This window comes from Hippocampus bargibanti, linkage group LG06 (assembly GCF_051943395.1).
Source record: "Hippocampus bargibanti isolate YZ-2025 linkage group LG06, ASM5194339v1, whole genome shotgun sequence".
NCBI lineage: Eukaryota > Metazoa > Chordata > Actinopteri > Syngnathiformes > Syngnathidae > Hippocampus > Hippocampus bargibanti.
In genome coordinates, this window is record NC_142739.1 from 25171952 (window position 1) to 25183076 (window position 11125).

The window sequence follows — 11125 nt, forward strand, 5'->3', positions numbered from 1 at the left end:
CTCAAGCAAATACAGAATAATATTTAATCTCCAAACGAATTCAACAAAATTGTCACAAAGTAAAATTGAATTTCACGATTTAGTCAATCTAAAAATCTCTTTTTTTTTTGGAAGGAGGGATTTGTGACTGGATTAACTAATGGGTAGAGCGTTTTGGGCGATTCTATTGGCGTTTCCGGGGATAGGCGTGGTTTGTCGGGGAGCATTCAACATGGCGGTGTAGCTCAGCGTCTTTGGCCTTCTTCGTACATCGAGCGTCATATTTACGTTACATTTTTATTATTTTCTTTTCTTCTGCTCTGGGCAACTTCGAGGGATTGACGATGGACATGGACATGAAAAAGAGGGTGCACTTCGAGCTGAAGGATAGAAGTCCCGCTGAGGTGCGTGAACGGTGACGACCTATTAAACGTATTGATTTGTCGGCTTCTTTTTTTGCTCGGAACGCCTGATTAGGAATATGGCAACATGGAATACGAGTCGTGGTTGTGGACTGGGATGTCGACGTTTGTGTTCTTTCCCTCGGTCTCTTCGCCGCCATTGTTTCTGTTTCACGTTCGCGCCTTCCACTTCTCGTCACGTGACTTGAGAAACGACACTTTGGGTTGTCTTTGGCGCCAAAACGTTGTTGTCGTGCTCGCTCCCCCACTTCGGTTGGGAAACCGCCTCCGTTTACGGCTCGGTTACCGTGGTTACCGTCTCCTGCGACTCGTCCATCACAAACTCCATTTCGAAAGTCAGATGTTGTCATGACAACACCTGAGCACGTTATAACCCAGCTCTCTCTCTTACACACACACAAATGCTGTTCAAATCTGAAATGTACTTTTGTTGTCTTACAGGTGTCCGAGTTGGACTTGGGGGCATGTATTTCGGGCGATGGGGAGGTGAATGGCGTGACAGAGGAGTTTTCAAGTCTGGAGTACCTGTGCATGGCCGACGCTGGCCTCAAGTCCCTCTCCAAACTTCCTTTGTTGCCCAAACTGTACAAGGTGGGTCAGCCCATCACTCATTTCCTGTAGTATTGAGTGCAATGTTCGAAACAACACATAGAGTACAGACACTCCCCTACTTACGAACATTCAAGTTACAAACAACAGTTCATACGAACATTTTTGTAGTAACATGTAGTATTCTCTCCAGTTGTACATGTACATATATTTTGTTATTTTTTTATTTTTCTGTACAAACCAATAAAGGTTACTTATGCAAACCTTAAACATATTTATATAAACCTTAAACATACTTATATAAGCCTTAAAGGACAACCGACGCCTGCGGACAAGTTGTGTCCATAATTTGTAAAATCACTTCAAATGACTTCTACTGAGCGTATTTTACAATGATTCCTCTGCATATAGCAATATTTTACGTTTTAAGACTCACGCTGAATATTCAGGAAGTCTTGTTTTTGAGTTGGTGACGATTCCTGACGTCACGTAAGGAACGCCCCTGACCGAGAAAGCAACACACAATGCATTTTGGCGACTTTGTTTGGTCAGAAAACATCTTGTTGATGGCAAAATTAGAAGGAAGGCACATAAATAACGCAATGGTGAATCGTTGTGTGTTGCACCAAGACTACTATTTGATACGAGTTGACACAAATTCCCAGTAGACAAAACAGCCCATTTCCAAGGGAACTTGTGCGCCATCTTGTGCATTTTCTGCGAGCTACATTGGAGTCCAGACGCCTCAAAATGATACGGAAGGACTTCTTTAATCGATTGTAAACATTTATGCTTTCCTCATAACTTGATGAGTAACAAGAAAGCATCATCTCCGAATCTGAAGCCATTGTTTTGATTCTAGAGCAAGGCAAGGCGTCCTGGCGTGACATCACAAACAAAGGGGCGGGACGTTCTGAAACTCGGCATCTCCGAGGTCATTTTGAAGTAGTTTTGCGACTTTAACCCATTTTTATTGGTGTTTTGCATTTGACAAAAAATATACTGCGTGTTTTGGGTATTTTAGATGCTATAAAATGTTTCTGATGTCAGTTCGGAAACAAAAAAATGGTATCGGTTGTCCTTTAAACATACTTATATAAGTCTGAAACATACAGTCCATACAAAATATAGCAATTTACGAACAAATTCACCTTACGAACAACTGTTCTGAAGGTATCTTGGTCGTAAGTTGGGGAGCGTCTGTACTTCTTAACACTCGCCAAGTGTGTTGAATTGATTTATATATTTCTTAATTATTATTATTGTGGGAGAAGTGTTTAAGGGAAAAATAGTTTTTCCTGTTTTTTTTCATATTTTGTATTAAGCAGTCTTTTCCTATCCTTGAATTAATAATAATAATAATGATAATAATAATAATAATACATTTCATTTGGAAATCACGGTATCTGGTGATTTTGTTGTATGTTTCAAAGTCTTTGTTGTTGGCTTGGGGTATTTCAATACAATAAATTCTAATTTATATATCACTTTAACAACAGTTGCAGCTGTAACAAATCGCTTCACATAATAGTCAACACAAAGCAAAATAATAAACACATCACGTCTCATAAAAAATGAACACGATTCAGACCATATCCTTTGCACATATGTATCTAAAGTATCATTATTTGTCTGTTTGTCAGCTGAACTTGAGCGACAACGCCATCAGTGGTGGTTTGGAGGCACTGGCTGAAAAGTGTCCCAACCTGACGCACCTCGACATCAGCGGCAACAAAATCGGCAAAATGGCCGACCTGGAGGCTTTGGTGAGTCCCCGCGAGAAGTCATCGCTGCCCGGTCGGCATTCCGCTAATGTGGTCCCCACCACCCCCTCACGTAGGAGCCCTTGAAGAAACTCGAGAATTTGGACGTGTCCGGTTGCGAAGTGAGCACGCAAGATGACTACCGTGACGCTGTCTTCCGCCTGCTGCCTAACATCATCTACCTGGACCGATTTGATCGCCATGACAACGAGGCACCGAATTCGGACGATGGTAACATTGCAATTGCTTTATTGTCAAATGCGCATATGCCGGGTGATTGTCAGTGTTACGTTGGATCAAAAGGGTGGCTGTTATTCGGGGGTTTTTTTTCCACTGGGGGGAAATACAGTGATACCTTGGTTTATGAACTTAATTGGTTCCCAGACAGAGTGTGTAAGGCGTAAAGTGTGTATCCCAAAAAATTATTTCCCGTAGGAAAGAATTAAAATGAGAATAATCCGTTCCCAGGTCCCCATAAAACATAATTTTCTAAGCCTTAAAACTACACAAAATATACCTTATTTTATGTATAATAAATGTGCTATGATATTATAATTAAATAAATACACTGCATTGTATAATAAAGTGGTTTCATTTACCTTTGTGATGGTCTTTGATGGCTTGATGGAATGGAGTGGCTGGTTACATCAGCATTAAACACTTGATGAGTAACGTAACCTTCTTTCGCCATCTTGAGGAATGATCCCTTGTCGGTGCTTTCTCTGTGATAATATTATCTAGTTTCTCATCAATTGTGTTCTGTTTAGCTGGGTTGATAGCTTTTTTTGCATCAAGTGTACAGATGGCTTGTCCGGGTTGTTTGTGGAGCCTGATTGATGGGATATTTTAACCTTGCAGTCTACATTCTGCCTTTGAACTATCAATGTTGAAACTCTCACTGTCGTCTGCCTGTCTCTTTAATGTTTAAACCACCTCCCCTCACTGCTTTGTTCTTGCCAATCATGTGGCTTTAACCAAAGACTGGGGGCGGGGAATAGAACAGTCGGCTGCCATTTTGTTGCTTGAAGAACGCGCTCGTTCGCGAACGACACATCATTCATTGAGGCAGCTCCATGTACGAAAAAAGTTCGTATACCAAGGTAAAGTTCATATGCCAAGGTAAAATGTTCATAAATTTAACGTTGGTAAAGCGAAAAGTTCATAAACCAAGGGATTAGTAAACAGAGGTATCACTGTAATAATAATAATAACTTTAATACGAATAATACCTTTGTGATAGCCTCCTGGGTGATTTTTAACACGCTATTTATTGGATATTGGATATGCCTTTATTAGTCTCACAGTGGAGAAATTTACATTTCATTTACATTACATTTGGACTATTTTGTGACAGATGAAGATGGTGGCGTCGGTCCACATGGTGGGAATGATGAGGAGGATGATGATGAAGATATCTCGGAGGAGGAAGAAGAAGAAGAAGAGGAGGAGGAGGAGGTCGGGCTCTCATACCTGATGAAAGACAGCATCCAGGTGGGTGACTACTTTATTTTTATTTTTTGTAGGGGGCGTTTAAGAACTGTTTGGTTCCGTGAATAGTTCCTCCCCTTAAGTTCATGAAAATGGTTCCTTTTTTAATTCATTCGCTGCCAAACATGCAAAACTGTCCATTGCAGTGCCAGGGTTTTTGTCATTTTGACTCAAATTCCAGAACCCACAGAATATTAGTTTTAGGACGACATAAATATTCAATGCAGCGTAAGAAACCTTAGACTCTCTTCTTTCATCAGAAAAAAAGAGTTAATTCCTCTAAGTTATATGGGTCTGGAGTTATCTGAGCTTGAAATGGGGGCCGCTGCAAAAAATAAAATACAATCCATACATATTGATTTATGTAGCGCTTATATAGAAATCTGAGACTCTCTTCTTTCATCAGAAAAATAGAGTTAATTGCTAAATTATATGGATCTGGAGTAATATGAGGTGCAAGTGGGGGCGGCTGTTCAAAAGGCTAATGCTGCCCCCTCGTGAAAGGTAAAAAACATTGCCAGAGGTCTGACCAGTGTGTTATCGGCACCCCCCCCCCCCTTGCAAGAAAACCCAAAACCAGACAAAATTCTGGAATGGCGCTCCAGGTCATATTTTAAATTTCTGAATAAATTTGGGAATGGCAATGAATTTCTCTGGGTTTTGTTTTTTCATGCTTGGGTGCCGATAAAGCGCTGGCCATGGCCTCTGTATTTTGGACAGCAGCCCTCATTTCAAGTTTATATAACTCCAAACCCATATAATTTAAGGAATAACTTTTTTTCTGATGAAAGAAGAGAGTCTAAGGTTTCTTGCATTGCATAGAATGTTTATGTCGTCCTAAAACTCAATATTCTGTGGGTCCTGGAATTCAAGTGACAATGACAAAAACCCTGGCACTGGAATGGACACATTTGGCTGGCTATCTATTAGCTATCCATTAGCTAGATAGCTAGCTGTTGGCTGTCTGGCTGGCTGGCTGTTAGCTGGCTAGCTGTTGACTATCTGGCTTTCTATTAGCAATTTATTAGCTATTCATTAGCTAGCTAGCTGTTACCTGTCTACCTGTTGGCTATTAGCTGTCTAGCTGGCTGGCTGTTGGCGATCTGGCTAGCTATTGGCTGTCTTGCTGGCTGGCTGTAAGCTGTCTATCTTGCTATCTATTAGCTATTTATTAGCTATCTATTAGCTAGCTAGCTTGCTTTCTATCTATTTGAGTTCGGGGTTGAGCGAACGCTGGCGCGTGTGGCTACCGCTGCTCACCCATAGAAAAACTATCTTGTGACTGTAAAGTGACTTTGAGAGTTTTGAAAGGCACTTATAAATAAAATGTATTATTATTATTATTATTATTATTATTATTATTGGACATCTTCTGGCAGTCAATGAGTTAAGAGTGTCCAACAAACGCATGAAAGGGGGACGCTCTTTTGACTAACTACCGCTTGTCCAAAGGACGAAGACGACGACGGAGACTACGTGGAGGAGGAAGAGGAAGATGGGGAGGAAGACGATGAAGATGGAGGTTAGTTCTCAAGAAAAATTAGCATGTGGAAACCAAAAGTAACAAGTCACAAACTGACGACACCTTTGGCTTCTCAGACGACGAGGCTCCCAAAGGCGACAAGAGAAAGAGAGACGACGACGATGACGAAGACGGGGATGAAGACGACCAATAGTTGAGTGCCGCTAGGCCCCGCCCCATATTTTTTTGCCGACTTCAAGCCCCGCCCCTTCAGAGGCACAGGAAACCCCAGTTGGTGATCAGCTGGACCTGGTCTTGGTCCTAGTGTGTAAATATAAGTGAACTCCTAACTTTGAAAGTCTCGCCAGTCGATTTTTTTTTTATTTTTATTTTAATGGTGTCTTTGTTGTTTTCTAAGCAAATTCATATGGTCACGTGACACCATTGTTTTTCAATATAATTGCCACAAGCGACTGCGTCACTTGTCACTTTATTTCTTTAGGGTCTCAATGATTGACAGACGTTCTCAGAGGATTGTTAAAGAGTCACAGAATATTGGATTCGAGCAATTTCTGTCCTTCTTTTAAGGACAACCAACACCATTTTCTCGTTTCCTAACTGACATCAGAAAAACATTTTATAGCATCTAAAATACCCAAAACACACAGGCTGATATTTTTAGTCAAATGCAAAGCACCATTAAAAATGACTTAAAGTGTCCCAAAACTGCCACAAAATGAGCTCGGACCTGGGCAAATTCAGAAAGTCCCACCCCCGTTGTTTGTGACGTCACGCCAGGATACTCCTTTACAAACCGACTTGCTCCAGAATCAAAACAATGGCTTCAGAGAGTTCAGATTCGGAGAAGATGCTTTCTTGTTATTCATCCAGTTATGAATATAATTCAAATAGTTCTGAAGAGGAAAGCATAAATATTTGCAATCGATTAAAGTCCTCCCGTATCAATTCGAGCCGTCTGGACTCGCACAAGATGGCGCACAAGCTAAGTTGGAAATGGGCTGATTTGTCCGCTGGGAATTTGTGTAATCTTACACCTTCTTTATGCGTGTTACCGCAATTGGCTGTGACACACAACGATTCGCCATCGCATTATTTATGTAATTTTCCTTCTAATTTTGCGATCAACACGATGTTTTCAGACGAGAAAAAAAAGGACCCAAAATGCATTGTGTGTCGCTTTCTCGGTCAGGGGCGTTCCCTCCGTGACGTCACTTAGGGCATCGTCACCAACTCGAAAACAAGACTTCCGGAATATTCAGCGCGAGTCTTAAAACGTAGAATATAGCTATATGCCGTGGTATCTTTGTAAAATGCGCTCAGTAGAAGTCATTTGAAGTGATTTTACAAAATATGGACACAACTTGTCCGGAGGCGTCGGTTGTCCTTTAAGATTTGAGTTAGCATAACACAGATGATGTTGATGTTTTTCTTTTTATTGATCCCACTGTTCGCTTCAATTTAGTGGTTTCAGGTTGGGGGATTGAGCTGGTTCTGGTTTCTTTCTTGGAACTGGTCTAGTTGGCTGTAGAGTTCCCTGAGTTCCTTCACCTCCTGAAGGACCTGGCGGGCCTGCTCCAGGTTTTCCAGCGCCTCCTTCAGGAGACTGGAAGCTTCCACTCCGATTTCCTCTGTTGACTCTATCCGTTTTCCATCTTTGCCTTTGGGTCGGTTAAAGTCGGACGCATCCCCTCTGGCCGTTAAGAGCCGTTCCGTCTGCGCCACCTTGAGGCTGATAAGGCGTTGCAGGCGATTTATGGATGCGGAGGCATCTGAGCAGAGTGGTGAAACCCGATTCTTGTCCGAACGGCTGGAAATCTCATCCATTGAGACGCAGCGGTTTTTCTGAGATGTCCTGGATTCATTTCCCGTCTCGAAAGTACCCGTCTGCTGCTCACGGGGAAGACTCTGCGACTTCCCAGAACCTTGAGGAATCCCAACGAAGAGTGAGCCATGCGGTACAGACACGTCAAGATCCGAAGTAGGCGGCGATTCTACGTGGAAGCTCTCGGGTTTGCGTGGTGTTGGGACGTCTTCCTCGTCAATCAAATCCAACGTCACGGTCCCGTCTGACAAGGACGCCTGCGAAAACAAAGTTGCCAGAGAACCCAGATGGCATACAGAACCGTAAATTGTAAACACAAGTGTCGGACATTGTGACTGACCACAGCCAGAAGATGCCCTCGGCTCGGCAGCCGGCGACCATGACTGATCCTGGCTCGGTTTCGGGTCAGGTGACACAACTGAGTCTCGTCTGTGGTCACCTGCGGATGAAACCGGCCACTCCATTCCATCAAGCCATCAACGACCATCACAAAGGTAAATAAAACGACTTTATTATACAGTACAGTTTACTTCTTTAATTATGATACCATAGCACATTTATTATGCATAAAATATACATAAAAAGCTATATTTTGTGTAGTTTTAAGGCTTAGAAAATTAGAAAGTAGAAAATTATGTTTTATCGGGACCTGGGAACGGATTATTGTCATTTTAATGGTTTCCTCTAGGAAATTAATTTTTGGGATACACACTTCACCTTACACACTCTGTCTGGGAACCAATTACGTTTGTAAGCCAAGGTATCACTGTAATTTGTGCAGCGGCGTCAAACTAGGCCACATCCCATAATATACATACAGGCCAAGCGCTTGTTTGGGGCCCACCATTACCTGATCCAGGATTTTATTCTTGGCCCTTGTAATGGCGACATTGAGCACGTTGATCCATGACTCTTTGTCCTCAGGACTCACGGCCAGGAACAGATGCTCACCACCTAAAACACCAACACACTTAGACAAACAAAATGGAATGCTAAAAACCAAAATGGAGGGAGGTGCGAGGTGTCAACGTTCATCCCTACCGTGTTGTTTGCTGAGCAGCATCGTTGAAGTGTAAACTTGCTATGATTCTTTTTGCTACGACTTTTCTTTTTGTGGTTCTTCACGTCGTCGCATCTGCCGAAGTGGCTCAAATCCAAAATCTCGTCAGCGATTTCGCGACCCTGCAACTCACACAACCAAATTCGGCTCACGCATTCCGAATTCACGCTCAAATCGCTCGCGTGTCCATCATTTTTTTGTTTCAAATTGTGTTGGGCTTCAAATGTTACAGCTTCAGTTGCTGTTAAAGCACTATATAATAATACAGTGATACCTTGGCTTATGAACTTAATTGGTTCACAGACAGAGTGTGTAAGGTGAAAAGTGTGTATCCCAAAAATTTATTTCCCATAGGAAACCATTAAAATGAGAATAATCCGTTCCCAGGTCTCCATAAAACATAATTTTCTACTTTCTAATTTTCTAAGCCTTAAAACTACACAAAATATTCATTAATTTATGTATAATAAATGTGCTATGGTATTATACTTAAAGAAATAAACCGTACTGTATAAATAAATAAATATATATAAATAAAGCGGAACGTCCGACACCTTCAAAGAAGTACAGATGACGGCTGAAGAAACTTTTTCAGGGATGGACCACTCCTGTACGACTGAGAGCTTACACAGACATTTCTCATTAATAATAATAATAATCATAATAATACATTTCATTTATAAGTGCCTTTCAAAACTCTCAGGGTCACTTTACAGTCACAGAATAAATGTTGCAGTGGGTGAGCAGCAGCAGCCACACACGCCAGCGATCACTCAACCAGCAAGCAACTCAAATAGATAGAAAGCTAGCTAGCTAGCTAATAGATAGCTAATAATACTAAAAACAATACATTTCATTTATAAGGGCCTTTCAAATTAAATGTATTATTATTAGTATTATATGTATGTATTTGTACTGTATTGTATTTATGTTTCTTTCAGTTTTCAGGAAGTTAGCATCATTAGCATGCATGTTATAGTCCAAGCACACGTACGCACATGTTTCACAGGATTATCGTCATGGAAACAACATCCATTATTAACCCCCTTTCAACTCGGGACATCCCCCTCTCACACACAGACAGACTGTGTGTGTGTGTGTGTGATTGTGCGTTTAGTGAAATGTGACTCTTATTGAAAGTGGTACACAGTTTCGCCTGTCTGTCCAGTCGTCCCACAACCATCGTGATGTGCTGAGGTGACAAGTGTCAGTCATGATCAACGCCCCCTAGACCAAAAGCCGATGCACTCACCTCTTTCTCACAGACCATCAGCTGTTGGTCTTTGAGAATGACAAAGCGGTTCTTCCAGATCTCCCGGAACAGTACTTTGCCGCAGAACCTTCGCAGCCAGCCCGCTTTGTCCACTTTGTCCGCTTGGCAAGTCAAAATGGACGCCATCTGCTGGAGAGCAATGGACATATTTGACCATTGGAAATACTTGTGAGCAATAGATAAATAGATCTATCCATCCATTTTCCAAATTGTTTTATCTTCAAAGGGTCGCCAATCCTAGCCGATTTCAGGGAGTAGGCAGGGGACAACCTGAACCCGTCGCTAGCGAACTGCATGGCAAACAAAAACAAACAACCATCTGGACTCACAACTCACAGTTAGGGACAATTTAGAGTGTTCAATCAGCCTGCTATGCACGTTTTTGGAATGTGGTGGGGGGGACCCGAGTGCCCGGGGAAACCCACGCAGGCCTGTGGATAACATGGAAAACCCACACGGGAAAGCCAAAACCGGAATCAAACCCTACACTGGGAGGTCGACGTGCCTACTAGACGACCACTTGGTCCTTCTTTCAGTATTTGTGGATTCATATTCACGGATTTGATCATTAAATATTTCCTTTTTTTAAATGTGTTTTCCGCCAATGCACATCCATGTAGTATATTCACTTTTCTTTTTTTCTGCTCGGAAAAACGTTAATTCACTTGAGCAACGGGTACTTTTATTTTGACATTTTGAAAAGAGGAAGCTGGTTTTAACCCAGCTCGTAGATTCCATGATTTCAAAATAAAGGCAACGATTTTTCTTTCATCTTTTGTCGTTCTGTCTGTCCTTTATCTTGACTTTTGTATCTTTCTATTTCATTACGTGGGTGGCTTTGTGAGTGTTTATACTCACCATGTGAGTGTCAGAGTTTTTGTTCTTCTTTGTCGTTGTTGTAGACTTTGTTGTGTCGCCGTTGTCGTCGGACAGTCCGGCGAGCATTTTGGCGGTCCAAGGCGGATTAAGGCATCTCCGTTTGCGACCTGCAACTCCGCACACTCTGCCGATCCTCCGCCGGCCTTTGGTGTCATGTGAGCGGACAGAAGCCGTAGGAGCGTTCGGTGTCCGGTTGCTGTGATCCCATCCCAGACCTCCCCCTTACTCATCCTTCTTGCTCCACCCCCGGCTTTCATCCCTTGTTGGCAAACTCATCGGCTCCTCGGCAATCTAGCAGCGCCCTCTTCTGGCGTGTGAATTGAAAGTTCGGCTGGGACCTTCAGGAGTTATCCAGCCCACCCCACCCGCCAGGAAAAACATTAATACAAATCACCAATTTTATTTTT

General features: G+C 42.3%; 2 protein-coding genes across 4 annotated transcripts; one reads left to right on the forward strand and one right to left on the reverse strand.

Moving 5' to 3' along the window:
• The first annotated feature begins 182 nt into the window (after nt 1-182).
• LOC148896955 (acidic leucine-rich nuclear phosphoprotein 32 family member D-like) lies at nt 183-6136 on the forward strand. Its single transcript, XM_088999734.1, has 7 exons — nt 183-383; nt 843-992; nt 2594-2716; nt 2791-2944; nt 4068-4204; nt 5654-5723; nt 5801-6136. Exons 1-7 carry the CDS (start codon nt 324-326, stop codon nt 5875-5877), a joined length of 771 nt encoding a protein of 256 aa, XP_088855860.1. The 5' UTR covers nt 183-323; the 3' UTR covers nt 5878-6136.
• Nucleotides 6080-10969, reverse strand: plekho1b (pleckstrin homology domain containing O1b). Of its 3 annotated transcripts, none has more exons than XM_088999728.1 (6): nt 10698-10969; nt 9819-9965; nt 8548-8688; nt 8357-8476; nt 7847-7945; nt 6080-7763 (listed from the first exon to the last, which is right to left on the reverse strand). In XM_088999728.1, exons 1-6 carry the CDS (start codon nt 10782-10784, stop codon nt 7152-7154), a joined length of 1206 nt encoding a protein of 401 aa, XP_088855854.1. In that variant the 5' UTR covers nt 10785-10969; the 3' UTR covers nt 6080-7151. The 3 variants fall into 3 exon arrangements, with proteins under 3 accessions (XP_088855854.1, XP_088855853.1, XP_088855855.1); XM_088999727.1 differs by having other exon boundaries at nt 9819-9968; XM_088999729.1 differs by lacking the exons at nt 8357-8476; nt 8548-8688 and having other exon boundaries at nt 9819-9968.
• Nucleotides 10970-11125: the final 156 nt, after the last annotated feature.

Bases quoted from the DNA above. Each gene is read 5' to 3' on its own strand.
- LOC148896955 (XM_088999734.1), top strand. From the start codon at position 324: ATGGACATGGACATGAAAAAGAGGGTGCACTTCGAGCTGAAGGATAGA. The intron at 993-2,593 runs GTGGGTCAGCCC...TCTGTTTGTCAG, and splicing joins TGTTGCCCAAACTGTACAAG to CTGAACTTGAGCGACAACGC. The intron at 5,724-5,800 runs GTTAGTTCTCAA...TTGGCTTCTCAG, and splicing joins GGAAGACGATGAAGATGGAG to ACGACGAGGCTCCCAAAGGC.
- plekho1b (XM_088999727.1), bottom strand. From the start codon at position 10,784: ATGCTCGCCGGACTGTCCGACGACAACGGCGACACAACAAAGTCTACA. The intron at 9,969-10,697 runs GTGAGTATAAAC...ATTGCTCTCCAG, and splicing joins AAAACTCTGACACTCACATG to CAGATGGCGTCCATTTTGAC. The intron at 7,764-7,846 runs GTCAGTCACAAT...TTGTTTTCGCAG, and splicing joins GAGGGCATCTTCTGGCTGTG to GCGTCCTTGTCAGACGGGAC.